At 34.3% G+C, this 16745-nt stretch overlaps 1 protein-coding gene across 9 annotated transcripts in view; it reads right to left on the reverse strand.

Annotated features, from left to right (window-relative positions):
• The window catches only part of SLC4A7 (solute carrier family 4 member 7), a 107447-nt gene that overhangs the window by 4239 nt on the left and 86463 nt on the right, over positions 1-16745 (reverse strand). For 5 of the 9 annotated variants that reach the window (XM_025375777.1, XM_025375771.1, XM_025375773.1 and 2 more), the window contains 4 exons: positions 14683-14751; positions 12892-13065; positions 8863-8994; positions 6147-6244 (listed from right to left, as the gene is read on the reverse strand). In XM_025375777.1, the coding sequence (XP_025231562.1) occupies positions 6147-6244; positions 8863-8994; positions 12892-13065; positions 14683-14751 (473 nt within the window). Of the gene's footprint in view, positions 1-2305; positions 2414-6146; positions 6245-8862; positions 8995-12891; positions 13066-14682; positions 14752-16745 lie in introns of all 9 variants that reach the window. The other 4 variants (XM_025375769.1, XM_025375775.1, XM_025375770.1 and 1 more) reach the window with 1 other exon arrangement.

A 16745-nucleotide genomic window follows, 5' to 3' on the forward strand; every position in this document is an offset into this window, starting at 1 on the left:
ACTATTAACACTACAAACTTATGACTTGCTAATATAATTTTACCTTTTTCTAAATCAATAAAGTGGAAAGGCAAATATTAAAAATTCTGTTTTTAAAAATTACAAATATTAAAAATTCTGTTTGCAATTTAAATTCATGTTCTTCTTACAACTAAAGAGGGGGTCCTTAAAATAGGGCAGTACATGGTCAGAATCTGTTGGATTACTTTTATTTAATATATGAAGAGCTATAGCATGAGACTTTTATTTCACTGAAAAATCTATTAATATATGAATCTTTGTTAATAGATAGGTATCAAATAATTTCCAAGGTTATAAATTTATAAAACTTCTCACTCCAAATTTGATTCATAGATACAAAACCAATATATTATATATATTCTATATACATACTGGTTCTGTATTTATGAATTTTATTTATGAATATGTATTCTATATATGTAGAACAAATATTTGAAATATATATATATATATTTTTGAGAGACAGAGTTTTGTTCTTGTTGCCCAGGATGGAATGCAATGGCACAATCTCAGCTCACTGCAACCTCCGCCCCCTAGGTTCAAGTGATTCTCCTGCCTCAGCCTCCCAAGTAGCTGGGATTACAGGCATGTGCCACCATGCCCAGCTAATTTTTGTAGTTTTAGTAGAGACAGGGTTTCTCCATGTTGGTCAGGCTGGTCTCGAACTCCTGACCTCAAATCATCCGCCCACCTTGGCCTCCCAAAGTGTTGGGATTACAGGCCTGAGCCACTGCACCTGGGTGACCTATTCTATATTTTCAACTTAGTATCACACAGTGACTCCATGTACATGGATTTAATTAATTGTAACATATGAATATCTGGGTTCTGGAAAAGGTTTTGAGAAAGTGTAAAAACACACTATGGTTTGCTGTCTTCTCTAGACAAACTGAAGAAAAGACCCCCTTCCCCAAGCATTTTCCTGTTAAACAACAAAGCCAAGACATTCTCTTTCTTCCTATGTGATTCTGAAGTGCAAGGCAACCCAAACAAAAGGTAAAAGCATAAAACGTATTAGTTATTATTGTAAGGCCTTTATTTTTTATGATAATTATACTAACAGGGCCAGGGGTGCTGACACTGTGTGAACAATTACTAATAGTAAAAAGAATATTTAGAAAAATTCTGGCTGTACTGAATGATCCAAAATTACAAAGAGTTTAACTTTAAAACTTTTTAAGTTAAAGACAGAAGAAAGGAAACAGCCAGCTGAGAAATCAGAACTCAGATGACAGAAGAGAAAAACATATGATAGAGAGTAAGTAGGAAAAAGGTTCTAAAAGAGGGTAGTGAAACAATGACAAAAAGCTAATCACTTATTGTCAGAAGACAGAGCTAAGACAGCAAGTGAACCAAAACAGCTACGTGACTGAGTGCCTAGAAAAGTTTTCATCTGATGCCCAAGCAGAATATACAGACACCCAACATAGCATCTCGCACAAACTGTACATAAAAAGAAGTATTTGCTGAGTATGAATGACTGAGTACCCTATAAGACAGTAACTCATTTCTCCAGAGGCTTAAGGGATTAAAGTACTGATGATTACCAAACAGAATCCCTGAGGGCTTAGTTCTTGAAGTGAGAACAAAAGAAAGAAAATAGGTTATATAACAAGAAATGTAAGAAAGAGGTTACATAATACTTTCAATACATGGTCCACTGTAAAACTGAATGGTCTTTACGTCAATGGATTCGATTTCTTCCAAATATCTCCAAGCAACGTATTTACCTCACCTGAACAAATGGCATACTAAACCAAAACACAAGAAGGGAAACAACTTGTGTTTCTCTTTTCTTAGATCATCAGAAAGCATGATTGAAATAGTATTCAATTATAATAGTTAATCCCTAGTAGTTATCTTTATATGGTTTCTGATCTTTTTTATGTTCACTCCATACTGCTATATGAAATTTATTTTTATTATAAAATAGCTCGAATTATTATTATTACTATTTTTGAGACAGAGTTTCACTCTTGTCCTCCAGGTTGGAGTGCAATGGCACGATCTCGGATCACTGCAAGTGACCTCAGATGATCCTGACCTCAGATGATCTGCCCACTTCAGTCTCCCAAAGTGCTGGGATTACAGGTGTGAGCCACTGTACCTGACTCAAATTCTTTTTTAAAATAGGTAACTATATAAAAGACAAAAACATAATCATTATTTATACCTTATTCCAAGTATACATTAAAATGATGGATGAAAGAAAGAAAGAAATGAAGCTATCATAAGTAAATGAAAATTGGCTACAGTTAGAAAACACATAAACAGTTATAACTACCTCATATTAGATCTGGTTACTTTGGCATTCTCAGTATTCATGGAAAGTGCCTTCCACTGTGCAGTTTTGGCCATTTCATCTGATATGTTAACAACTGAGGGATCAACACTGAAGAACAAATACACTTTTTGGTTAGTATTCAGTACTTGCAAAAGCATTAATATTGTCATTCTTATTATCTGCTTTCATCAGCTAAATTGAGAAAACCTTTGCCATGCACTTAAAGGTCTAGCAGGATATCAGAATTTGAGTTCTGTTACAAAGTCCTTATGAAGAATTACATCTTTCTTTCTAATCAAAACTAGGAGTAAGATTAACTAAGTTAGCAAGATTTATTTACGGAACTTCGCTTCAGAATCCAATTTGGGGTTTCAGTAGTACTTCGGCAGCACTCTAGCAATGATGCCCTATTATCATCTTGGCTGAAAATATGCTGCTGAAATAACATAAGACTATGTTAATATGCTTATGCATACAAAAAATAATGCAATCTCAAGTCAACTAGAAAACATTTATAATTGGCACACATTTAATCTTATCAAATAAATACCCAAAGTATATAAGGAAAACTTAAGATTATGATTTTTAAAATCTTATTTTTCATAGCTTTTACAAATCATTATAAAGAATGCTTGGAAAGATAACACTCTGAAATTGAAAACAAAGTTCTGAAAATATGTCACATATTTAGTGTGATAAAGGTGGTATTTATCAAGTTCATCAAAATTAAAAGAACAGAGTAGGCCGGGCATGGTGGCTCACGCCTATAATCCCAGCACTTTGGGAGGCTGAGGCGGGCGGATCACAAGGTCAGGAGTTCGAGACCAGCCTGGCCAATGTGGTGAAACCCCGTCTTTACTAAAAATACAAAAATTAGCCGGATATGGTGGCACTCGCCTGTAATCCCAGCTACTTGGGAGGCTGAGGCAGGAGAATCTCTTGAACCTGGGAGGCAGAGGTTGCAGTGATTCGAGATTGCACCACTGCACTCCAGCCTGGGTGACAGAGCAAGACTCATCTCAAGAATTAAAAAAAAGAAAAAAAAGAGTACTATCCATTTATTACAGTAAGACAAATGTTTCTGTTTCTGTATTTCTATGAAAATTACTTCAAGACCTCAAATCCAATAATATCCATAAATAATTAATTTGGGGCTCAAGGTTGTCCATCACAAGTAATAGGAAAGTATCAAAGTTAATACAAATACATTTGCAAGTCCTTTTTCTTTGATTAAAAAAATGCATTCAGACAAACAAGATACAAATACAAATGTCAAATTAGGTAATGTTAAATTAACAATGTGATGGCAACTAGTTTACAAATGACTAAACAGCGGTCATTTAGAAAGTGCTAGCTCTGTTCATACTTAAAGTCAGAATGTTATTTACAAATTTAAGATTGAAGAGAAATGTGAGGTGGTCACTGAAAAGTCTCTATGAATGGTTTCTTTACCTTCGCCACGTCAGATTTTTAAAAGTACACAAAGTCTGAATACCAAAGTTTATAATGGCATAGCCATCCAACTTGAAACTGCCTACTCCGAGTAAACATTTATTCACTTGTTTGCCAACTTCATATAAGTGAAGAAAGGAATTCCTGATAAACTTTCTAGCTTCTAAATATCCTCCACTATGAAGAAAGTACATGTTTTTTTTCCCTCAAAATGAAATTAGATGGGAAAAACTTTGCCTGCATTATATAAATTATTTTCATCTTTTATAAGGGCTTTACAGTTTCCAAATACTTTCATATACCATCTCATTTGATCTTCCACCCAAGTAATCCAAAGCTATTTAAGATATAAAATTCTGGCAAATAAGCACATTAGCCATTTCCTGGCATTCCTGATGTTAAAAATTTTAAACATAGCCATATTAATCATGGCTCATGTCACCACTTAAAAGACAAAAGGAAAACTACAGATATCTTTTTCTTTATCAGACTATAGACTCCACTTAAATTTATCAAGGTTCATATATAATTACACTGAAAAAGTCATAAAGTAGGGTACAGAAATTAAGCGCAAATACTCTCAGCAAGTTGGTGATAATTACTAACAACCATCATGGCAGTTCCTATACTCTTTTTAGAAGTACATCAATGAAGTTAACATATTAAATCATTTAACAAATATTTCTAGAACCCATCAAAGCAGATCACTGTGGCTGGATATATTAAATATCCATATTAAATGCCTCTATGCTTGGCATTTAAAGTATACAAAAATTTCAAGAGAATAATAACAATAGTGAAAATAAATAGCAAAATGTATAGAGGAAAATCAGTTGAATTCATTCATCACAACTAATCAACATGTACAAGTCAAATGTCACTCCTGTAAAAGCTATAAATAGCTAAAAAATAAAAAAAGAAATGGAAGGAAGTTAATTAAATACCAATAAACATTTTCTATCAACTGATCAGGGAAGAAACCTGTACATTTTCTAAGACTGATTTCGCTAGCTAATCAGAAATGGAATAGATGTGTAGAAACAGGAGGGCCAGGAGCTGTGGTTCACGCCTGTAATCCCAGCATCTGGGAGGCTAAGGCGGGCGGATCACCTGAGGTCAGGAGTTCGAGACCATCATGGCCAACATGGTAAAACCCCGTCTCTACTATAATTACAAAAATTAGCAGGGCGTAGTGGCAGGCGCCTGTAATCCCAACTACTCAAGAGAACCCAGGAGGCGGAAGTTGCAGTGAGCCAAGATCACACCATTCCACTCCAGCCTGGGGGACGAGAACGAGACTTCGTCTCAAAAAAAAAAAAAAAAAAGAAAAAAATAGAAATCAGGTGTGTACACAAATATAGGCTGTTATTAATATTATTTTGAGACTGAGTCTTGCTCTGTTGCCTAGGTTGGAGTGCACTGGCATGATCTTGGCTCACTGCAATCTCTGCCTCATGGGTTCAAGCAATTCTCCTGCCTCACCCTCCTTCGTAGCTGGGATTACAGGCACCACCACACCCAGCTAATTTTTCTATTTTTAGTAGAGACAGGGTTTCCCCATGTTGGCCAGGCTGGTCTTGAACTCCTGACCTCAGGTGATCCACCTGCCTCAGCCTCCCAAAGTGCTGGGATTACAAGCATGAGCCACCGCACCCGGCCTCTAAGACTGATTTCTCTAGCTAATCGGAAATGGAATAGAAGTGTAGAAATAGAAATCAATCAGGTGTGTACACGAATATAGGTTAATCTTTTAATACTACAGAAGTCTGCATTTCCCAACCTCTGTATCTTTAGTTCTTACATTTAAATATAAATCACCAAAATCACACACAATGAATTATACATATTTATTAATTCCTGCATCATATGAACCCTCACTGCCAATAATCAAATCACATCTTTGAAAAGTAAGAGACTTCTAGGGCCTCTAAACATAGTTATATATTGGAAGGCTATCAGAAAATGAATTACTGGTATCTGAATGGATACTGACAAAGATTACTGAAAACTTTTATTTTCCGGCAGCCACTGACCACAGCCCTAATGAAGGGCACAAAGGAAAAAGCTACGCTACTGGGAAAATGGAAGTATTCTCAGACTCATGTACTGATTTTAAACTTCACTAAGACAGATGGAGTGATAGAAGACAAGTCAATTTTATTGGCTTGGCATGGAAGTTAGTTTAAGGCTCTGGTCCAAGTCCAGCTTGGGTGGGAAAGGAGCAAGGGACTTCCTTTTCAAATTGTGTGACACCCTCCTTTAGTTGATACACCATATGCAGATTTTATCACCTTTTATAAAATAGAAATCATTTTAAAGAAGCATTGTATGGCTTATTAATACACTTGACATGTATATAAAAGTTTTAGAGCATAAAGTTATATCTCACCTATATTTTAGGGCCTTAACTGGAATTTGCAAGAGACTTCCTCCTTCAAATGGAAGGTGCACAGTATCATCATCGTCTTGAAGCATCCGTTCAGCTTCCTTTAGAACACATGTGTGAAGAGGTTACTTTTCCCAGAAAATTTTCCAACAGAATCGGTTAATATATAATGTTTTAAAGACTTAGAAACCCAAACTGACATTATTTAAATATAACATATCTGCCATTACTGAAAAATTAATTTTATAATCATGAAGACATACTTTTAACATAAAATAAAAACAACCACTTGTATAACAGGACTAATTTAACACTGATATAACTTTCATTTCTTTATGTAAATCACTATCACTCATACTATTTAACTACAATCTAATTACATAAATGTGATTATCCATTATTATGTAGGTTTATAATGAGAGAGAACATTCTGTGAAACCTTATCACAATATGATACGAGCGGAATGTCATTTAGATAAGGCAGGGTTTCTCAACCTCAGGAATACTGACATTTAGGGTATAATATTTATCTTTTGTAGAAGTCCTATGTATATATAGAGTATTTCACAGCACCCCCGAATTCTACCTATCAGATGCCAGTAGCAGCCCCCTCCAGTTATGACAATCAAAAATATCGCAGAAATTGAAATACTCTCAGCAATGTCTCAAATACTCTCAGATCAATTTGCTGAGAGTATTTGTTGTTTAATTACCTCCAGCCCAACCCAGTAATAATTACTAATAACCATGACGGCATTTCCTATACTCTTTTTAAAAGTACATCAATGAAAGTACTATCTTAAATCATTCAGCAAATATTTATAGAACCCAGCAAAGCAGACCACTAAGGCTGGTTAAGATCAAGGCTCAAGCTCAGGTTGAGACCAACTTGGACAGTGGACACAGAAGAAAATTATGATGTTAATAATGGGGGTGATGGATAGGACAGTAGAGGGAGACACTGAGAGAACATTTGTATTTCTTTTCCTTACTAATAGAAATTCTACTATTTTGAGGTGCCAATGTGCCCAGATCTTAAAAACAAACAAAAACAAAAACACCTCTAAACCAAATCTCCCAGCATTCCTTGCAACTTAGTAGGATCATGAGGTGCAAGCAGAACTTACTGGAAAGAACATTCTGGAAAGACTCTTTAAACTTGACAATATGGTAAAGTTATTTTGCCTTCTATCCCTTCCTTTTTCCTGCTGTCTCTAATGCTAACATGACAGCTGGAGTCTGACAGCCATTTTGACTCATGAAGTGAAGGAGAGGATGGAAACTATATGCTGAGGTCAGGAGAAAAGTACAAGGAGCCCCTGATAACTTTGTGGGGCTTAACACTACATCACTTGCTTTCAAGAATTCTTTTACTTGAAACGCAAGTACAACCTTGTGTTTAAAGACCACTTTTACTTTTGTTTTTTGTTATATATGACTGAACCTTATTCTAATTAATACAGAAAGTAATAAACAGGCAATTTGGCCCGTATATTTTATAGGTAAATTACATCCCATTTCAAAAATCACCAAAAACTCATACAGGCCAGGTACAGTGGCTCACGTCTATAATCCCGGCACTTTGGCGGACCAAGGCAGGCAGATCACCAGAGATCAGGAGTTCAAGACCAGCCTGGCCAACATGGTGGAATCCTGTCTCTACTAAAAATACAAAAATTAGCCCAGTTTGGTGGCGAGTGCCTGTAATCCCAGGTAGCTTGGACCCAGGAGGTTGAGGTGGTTGCAGTGAGCCAAGATCATGCCACTGCACTCCAGCCTGGGCTACAGAGCAAGACACCATCTCAGAAGAAAAAACCAAAACACCTTACATATATAACTCTGAAGAAAACCAAAATCTTAATTTTAAAAATCTGGTGTCTTAATTCAAATTAATATTGTAATTAGTATCTAATTAAAGAATTTCAATTTTTGTTGAAAAATAAACATAAAACCAATAAAATTTTAATCTCTATTTAAACAGGACCATAACATTTTAAAATATGTATCTTTCTTATCTTTGATTTCCAAACAATATTCTGAATGGGAAAATGGAGCAAGGAAATACAATCAAAAAACCATCAATGCTATATACTCAAGTCTCTACTTTTCCTTCTTATTAACTGATAGTATTGAGTTGGTTATTAAAAATCAAATTCCAATTCAGAATAAAGTATGTTTAAATCTTGGCATACAAATCAACTAATGGTGGTACACAGTAAGTGCACATAAAGACTAAAACTTTATTATACTTTTTTAAAAAGATAATTACTTAATCCTTTTTGTCATTATGTATAAGATTAAATATACGCTAAAATTTATATTAAATGTATTTAACGTTTACTCAGATAATATACTCTGATGTACAACTATTTTGTGTTACCTATATTTTAATATTGCTAAAAGCTGTAATTCTTCTGATTGCTGATTAAGTAAGCACATGATACTTAATTTTTGAAAAGTATTACTGTGTCAGAGCTATGGAAGTACAATACAATGAAATAGTTAAGAGCCTACATTTGGAACAGTTACCTAGTCGCTCTCTGCCTCAGTTTCCTCATTTGTAAAATGGAGATAATAACAGTACCTACTACACTTTATACAAAGTTCTTGGAAGGCTGAAAGGAACTGATTCATGTAAAGTGATTATAATGGTGCCTGCAATATGGTACAAAATATTAAATAAGGAAGCGGTGTAAGTTTAAAATGGTTATCTTTTTACCTCCTTCTCTTTTTTCTTTTTGTCATCTTCTTTCTTTTTCTTACTTTCTGGCATGAGATCATCAAGCCAACTAAGTTCTCTCTTCGTGAAACACAGGTCCATGAGTTTGCGTACAAACACTAATGCAAGAACCTTTAAAAAGGGGAAGGAAATATTAAGTAACACATAATATAAACTGTATCACTTAAAGAGCAAAAGCATATTTGTTAAATCTTATAATAAAAAATGCTTCATATAGTTTAAAAATTATTCACACATTATCTTGTTTCAAAGGAATTGAGTCAATTATTTCTTTTTTTTAACTTTCTGCTAAAAAAAAAAAAAGCTATAAAGAGAGGAAAAAAGGAAATGGCATTCTTAACCTTCTCCTTAATAAATCTCTTGCACTCCACATGAAATTATGAAGCAGGTTAAACACTGACTATCAAAGCAAAAACATTAATTTTTAAGACATTATATATTATGTAAGTATATATAATTTTAAAAAATCTCTTGAGCAATGCATTAGAGTACCTATTCCCAACATTAGGTTTTAACTTTTCAATCATATGGGAGAAATGAACTACTACTTTAATTTGCTTTAACTGCTTCTGAAGATGAGCATGTTTTTGAATGCTGATTGGCAAATGAGATTTCCACTTCTCTACTTGCTATTTCCTAACCTTTGACTGTTTTTTCTGTTGGTTTTTATGACTTTTGTTTATGAATTTATGAGTTCTGTGTAGTTTGAATAGAAATTTTTTATCTGTTATATGTTACAAACATTTTCTCCCAGTTCAGTCTGATTTTACTGTTTTTTATGCTTTTTGAACACATCAGAAACATTTAATTATCATGTGGTCAAATATAGCATATATCTTCCTTTTACACTTGGGTTTTCCTATGTTCTTTGAAAAGTTAGTCCCAATCAATGGATTATACAATACTCTTTTACATTTTCTACTACAACTTATTTTACCATTTAAATACTGAATTCAATTATGATTTTTGAACATGGTCTCAGATAAGGAGTACAACATTACTTAGCTTCCGGTATACATTTAAGTCATCCAATACTAAATTCTCCCATACAAAAGAAATATTACCTTTAATGAAATAACCTGCTTATGGTATTCAAGTGATAAAATTCCAATGTATTCAGATACATTTCTGGACCCATTTGTCTATTTTTCTGATTTGTCTATTCATATGCCAATTCTATATTATGGTGGCTACACTGATTTGTCAGCAATTTTTAAATATTTGGTTATCAAAACAGTACAGTATCTGCACACGAACAGTGAAGTGGATGACAAAGCAAAGCCCTCTATGCCCAATCCTAGCCAGGAATCCTTCTTAGTTATAATTATCATTATCTTGTTATTCTCTAGTAGTTATGTCTCTCTAATGAATATATAATTTACATACAGAAAAATTGAAAAATAGCAAGTGTACAGTTTGATACTTTTGACAAATGTATATACTACTCATATAATGCACACCCAGACAAGATACAGAACATTTCTACCATCCACGTTTTTGAGTCTGGCATTTATTTTTTTCTATAAGCTTCCAAATTATTTATCCAGTTCACAATGACACCATCCCCCACCCCAACACATACATTCAGATAAAACTCCAGTAGAATTTGTACTTGGCACTGTATTACATTTCAATGCGATTTTTCAGAAAGCTGAAAGTTTTATAAGATGAAGTCTTTAAAACAAAGAACACGGTATTTGTTCAGGTCTTATTTGTTGTCCCTTAATACTGTTATTGATTGAATTTTGTTCCCCATTAATAGTTAAGTCCTAACCTCCAGTATCTCAGAATACAAACTTATTTGGAAATAAGCTGTTGAGGAACACCAGGTGACAACAAAGCCCCCAATTTCAGTTACCCAGCTGCAAGCCAAAGGAATGCCAAAGACAGCCAGCAAATCTCCAGAAGAGAGGAAGAGACAAGGCAGGATTCCCCTGGAGGCTTCAGAAAGAGCATGTTGCTGCCCACCCCCACATACTGCCTCTGGTTTGTGGTACTTTGTTACAGCAGCCCTTGGAAGCTAATACAACCGCTATTATAAAGCCTTTTTCTTTAAAGGGGTTTTTCTTTTAAAATTTATTCTTAAGTATTTTATGGTTTTTGATCATTGAGAGAGACTGCCTACTAATTCATCAAGTTTTCTAACATGCAGTCACCCTAACACAATTCTTATTAATTCTATTACGGGCTCAGTCTTTTTTGTTTTTAACTAAAATCACTTGGGTTAATACGTATACTCTGACATTTTCAACAAATATGTTAAAAATTGCTTTGAAGCCAAAGTATCATTGTCTACTTAATTAAGATATATTAATCTCAGAAATTCTGCTAAATTTACTTGCTAATATTTTAGTTTAAGGTTTTTGCATTTATATTAGTAAGTAGGAAGGCAGCATAGATTTTTTGTGCAACTTAATTAGCCTTGGATGTTAATAACTTGCTAGTTTTTTTTTGAGAAAAAAAATGCATAGGTTTCCATCTTTTCCTTTGGTCTAGAATAATTCAAGAGGGCATTATAATGATCTGTTCTTTAAAACCAAGCTTTTAACCAATCTGACCCTGATACTTTAAGGACAGGTCTTTAACCACTTTTCCAGTTTCTTCTATGCAACTGCGCTATACACAAATTTTATACTTCTAGTGTCAATTTTGGAAATTTAGATATAGTATGAAAATAATCCATTTGTTCCAGGTCAGAGGTCAGCAAACCATAGCACCTGAGTTAAATCTCATCCACCATCTATTTTTGTATAGCCCATAACCTAAGAATGTTTTTTTACAGATAAACATTTGGAATTAACTTGATAGTAGAGAACAAAAACCATGAATCCCGATTAAAATAATGTCAAATAAAAAGTAATTCCATTCTTCTAGTAGTCCTATATTTTTAAAATTATTTCTAAAATTTCATCAGTAAGATTACGTAATTACCCACATAACACTCTCGTGACCTACAAAGTCTAAAATGTTTACCATCTGGCCCTTTACAGAAAAAAGTTTATTGACCTCTGCTCTAGATATTCAAATTTACTGATATTCATGCAAGTGTTATTTTCATCAAGTCCCTCGAATCACATCCATATCTCTGGTTATCTCTCTTTTCTCCTTCTTAATCTTGTATATCCATTCTCTCATTTTCTTCTTTACATGGGCTTGGAGTGGTTTATCCATTACTGATTTTTTTTAAAAAAAACTTAGCTGCATCGAAGTCTTCTTGAATAAGAAAGGCAATGAAGTGCATACACCTTCCTCTCAGTGTTTTAGTTGTGCTCAAAGTTTTACACCAACATTGTTATAATTTTCTCTCTTTCAATACCTCTAGATGGTTTTTTTACTCAGTTTTCTATTCAGAAATTATTTAGAACAGTGTTTAATTTCCAAATATTTAAGATTATTTTAGTGGCTTTCCATTATTTATTTCTAATTTAACTATTAGAAAATATTACTTGAGTAATTTTTATAGCTTTTTAAATTCTGTAAGGTTTTCTCTGTGGCCATGTACAAAACCAATTTTTACATGGCATTTACAGAAGAATGTACATTCTCTATTTGTAAAATGCAATATTCTGTGATAATTTAATGAATTATCTTGTCTTATTAAAGTCATCGGTAGTCTTCATTACTTTTTAACTTCCAGATCTGTCAATTTCTGAAAAAGATATATCAAAATATTTTAATAATGAACCACGTTGTTTTGGTTGCTTTGCTTTTACATTTGGAAATGTATTTGTTCCATGAACGTCCTGAATTCTGAAGTTATTTAAAAATACAAAACTGAGTCCTATAGCCTAAGGACTAAAAAGAAAAACAAACAAAAATTTACAAAATAAGAAAACTGAGGTTGGAAACAACTGGTTTGTATCAAGTAACAGCTAATTCACATTTTTCAAACACCGAAGGTACTTAGAACACATTATTCCTTTTCTCAAAGTCAATGATAAATATTAATAAAAAATTACTGTAAAAATATTATTAATTAGTGACAAAGTAAGTGTGAAGAAATCTTACCATCATAGGAAAAACCACTGCAGCAGCTGAAACTTTTATCACCCATAAAAGGACCAAACAAGTAAGCTGAATGACTGTGAAAATATGGACCTTCCAGAGCGGCACGTAACGGAGGTATATCAAATCAGGCTGATGTTTAGCAGGCATTCCAAATAATTTTATACGGTCAAATAACTACATACAGAATAAAAAACAAAGAAGTTTTCAATAAAATATTTCTGCTATTTAGGAGAAGAATCTATACTCAACTTTAGGATTTTGTGTATTAAACTGTAACTTCCTTGACATTTTCTGATAGTACAGGACAATGTTACAGCAAGGATTCTCTGGATCCAAAGCAGGGAGGGGGGTAGGGGGGATGTGGCGGGCAGGAACCAAGCAACCACCTGCACTTCTGTAATTAATTTAATCAGAAAACCCAAGCCAAAATGTTTAATTCAGTGGATTAAAATATCTAGACAAACTTATCTGCTATAATTGAATAACACTCTCGTGACCTTTGAACTTGTTTTCTAATGTGCACGACAACAGAATAGTCTGAGTGACTTCTAAGGTTCTTTCCAAATCTAACCAGAAAATAAACTGAGATAACAATTACAATTCTTTACTAATTGAAAATAAAACTGAGCAAATGCCTTCATCTTTTGGAGCTTTAATTTCATCATTTACACACTGTGAATAAGATCAGCACAAAACTCTTAAAAAGCACGTGAGATAAGGAAATAATTTCTGGACCAGTGAAGAGTAGATCCCGGATGGTGTTGAAAAAATAAAGATGCTTTCCTGCCACTAGCCTATAAGTTGGAAACTTTAGACAACATCCTTTTCATGAGAAGAGGTGGTCATGTAGTGCGAACTGTGCTTTATGATCATTTTATTTATTTTTTTTTTTTGAGACGGGGTCTCACTCTGTCACCCAGGCTGGAATGCAGTGGCATGACCACAGCTCACAGCAGCCTAAAACTCCTGGGCTCAAGTAATCCTTCTACCTCAGCCTCCTAAGTAGCCAGCACTACACGTATACACCACCACAGCCAGCTAATTTTTAAATGTTTTGTAGAGACAGGATCTCACCGTGTTGTCCAGGCTGGTCTCAAACTCCTGGCCTCAGGTGATACTCCTGCCTCAGGCTTTCAGAGTGTTGGGATTACAGACATAAGTCACCATAGCCAGCCTAAATGTTTTATACTAAAATTACATTAGTACAAATCTTAAGAAGTTTTATTAGGTTGTTTCCCAGTAACTACTAAAACAAAACAAAATAATGAAATCACTGGCTTAGCTAATAATCTTCAATAAGTCCTTCTATTTCTGTTTCCTGATTTATATTAGGATTTCTTCCTTTCCTCTCTCCCAACTGGTTAGTGTTTTGAGGATCACAAAATGATGTATCTGCTAGGCTTCATAAGCTGTATTTTGTTACACAAATGGTGGGTCTTGCTATTTTTATAGGAAACTAATATCTACCTTTTTAAGTACCAAAACTTTTTTTCAGTCCAATCCTTTTGATCCTCCCTCTCACTATACTAGTCTTTATTGAGTTATAGGGCTTTTCATTGGCTTCAATTAAAAACAGGTAAGGACCATGTCAGCCCATGACCTCACTCTCTGGAGGAAAAAATGTGCAGTAAGCAAACAATCACTTGGCAAATGTCTGAAGTCTTCAGTTAGGAAACTAACCTGCCCACAAAATGTCAGAGCTGAGAATAAATCACTACCATCATTAAAATAATCTTTACATACTTAAAATATCAAGTTTCTATAGAAAATCATTAAATACTTAAAACTTGCCTGGATTCCTTTTAATGAGGAAACTCCCATATAAAGGAAAACACCATACAGAACAGGCATCGGAATAAACTGTAAATAAAATGACCACAATTAGAACTCATAAGTAGTAAGTACACAAAAACATAATCAGTGAGTAATTACAGGGCTAGAATTAAAAGATCTTTCAATCATGAGGATTAGACCGACCTAACATTTCCACACATAAGAAAATTGCTAATATACAATAACCTGCTTGAAAAATGGCTCATCTTCTACATATTGCTTCCTAAAAAGGGAGTATGTTCACTTAAGAGCAGGGGTACTGCAGTCAGACTTAGTTTTAAGTCAAACTTAACCTTTCTGTACCTCGATTTCTATATCAAGATTATTGTGAAGATTCAATGACTTCAAATACATAAAACACTCAGAAAAGCACCTGATACATATTAACCACACAAAAGGTGACAACCATCATTATTGCTATCACTACCTGCTGCAGGGAATATTATTATGCAGTAGACTTTACTGAATACAGTAATTAAAATCCACCTCCAAAATAAAATCCTGAATACTTTGGCAGTTATGACGATCCCAAACTGTCTACACAGTTCACACCTATTCATCCTGCAAGAAGGTCTGGCTATTAACAGAACCCATCCATTTACTCAAAAACCACAAAAAGCAGTCTGACCTACGGGAGAAGTGTACTATAAGGAAAAATGAATTAAAAAACTACAGAGGAAAACCACATCTACTACATCTCTTCTAAACAACTTAGCAGGTCTTTCTAAGGACACCGGAAAAAAAGAAAACAATTTATGAAGCAGACATATTTTTAAAAATCCAAGCAATGTCTGTAATCTCAGCATTTTGGGAGGCTGAGGTGGGTAGGTCACCTGCGGCCTTAAGTTCGAGACCAACCTGGCTAACATGGTGAAACCATCATCTCTACCAAAAACACAAAAAGTAGCTGGGAATGGTTGCATGTGCCTGTAGTCCCAGCTACTCGGGAGGCTGAGGCCGAGAATCATTTGAACCCAGGAGGCAGAGGTTGTAGTGAGCCAAGATCATGCCACTGCACTCCAGCTTAGGTGATGGAGTGAGACTCAAAAAAAAAAAAGAAAAGAATGCTCGGAAGAGGAAACAATAAGAATGGGAAAAGCTCATGAAAATTAAATCTATAAACATCAAAATAACTAAAATTTTGTAGTAACAATTTTGATAAGACTGAAGACCAATATAATGATATGAAAAAAGGAGGAAATTTTCTTTAATAGCAAGGGGGAGGAGGGATAAGAATGTTAGACCAAATCCAAAAGGTCTGAGATCTGTTTAGCTGGAGTTGAAGAAATTTGTAACAGAGACAGTAGATGAAAGGGAAGTAAACAGGGGAAGAAAATTCCCCACAGCAGAAGGCACAAGTTTCTTGAGGAAACTCACAGAGACTAAGCAGAGTAAATGAAAAGCCCCTAACTGCCCCCCTAAGGATCTGAATGAGATTTCACAAAAATGAAAGTTAAAAACATTTTTTTTGGTTTATCTTACAGAAAAGAGGGAAAAGGTCTCCATAAAAGTACAAAAACCAAATAGATTTCAGATTTCTCATTAGAAAATTGGTCTCTAGAAAACAATGACTTGAAGATCCAAAAGAAAATTATTTTGAACATCTAACTATGGATCAAAGGTTGAGGTAAACAGAGACATTTTGAAATACGCAAGAACTCTGAACAAGTTCACCACTCATGGTACCATGTGTAAAAAGAATTTATCAATACAAAAAATGAATACAAGGAAAAACGGGAACCTGCATATACAATTTTTTACAGTAAGGGAAGGCAACAGATATTAGAAAGACTTATTTGGCCTCGAGGCTTGGGCTGGAGTAAAATACGATGTATTTCTGCCTCCCTGCAGGCAAATCACACTGCTTAGTCCTCACAATCACACTGCTTAGTCCCCAGCAAATATCATCATAATATCATTTATGTGTTCCCAGAGGGTATAAATTTCTGTAATCTAACTTACAGGAGAAGCAAGGAAGGCTTATCATCATAGCACAAAATGTAAATGTTAATAACAACTTT

This window comes from Theropithecus gelada, chromosome 2, assembly GCF_003255815.1.
Source record: "Theropithecus gelada isolate Dixy chromosome 2, Tgel_1.0, whole genome shotgun sequence".
NCBI classification, from domain to species: domain Eukaryota; kingdom Metazoa; phylum Chordata; class Mammalia; order Primates; family Cercopithecidae; genus Theropithecus; species Theropithecus gelada.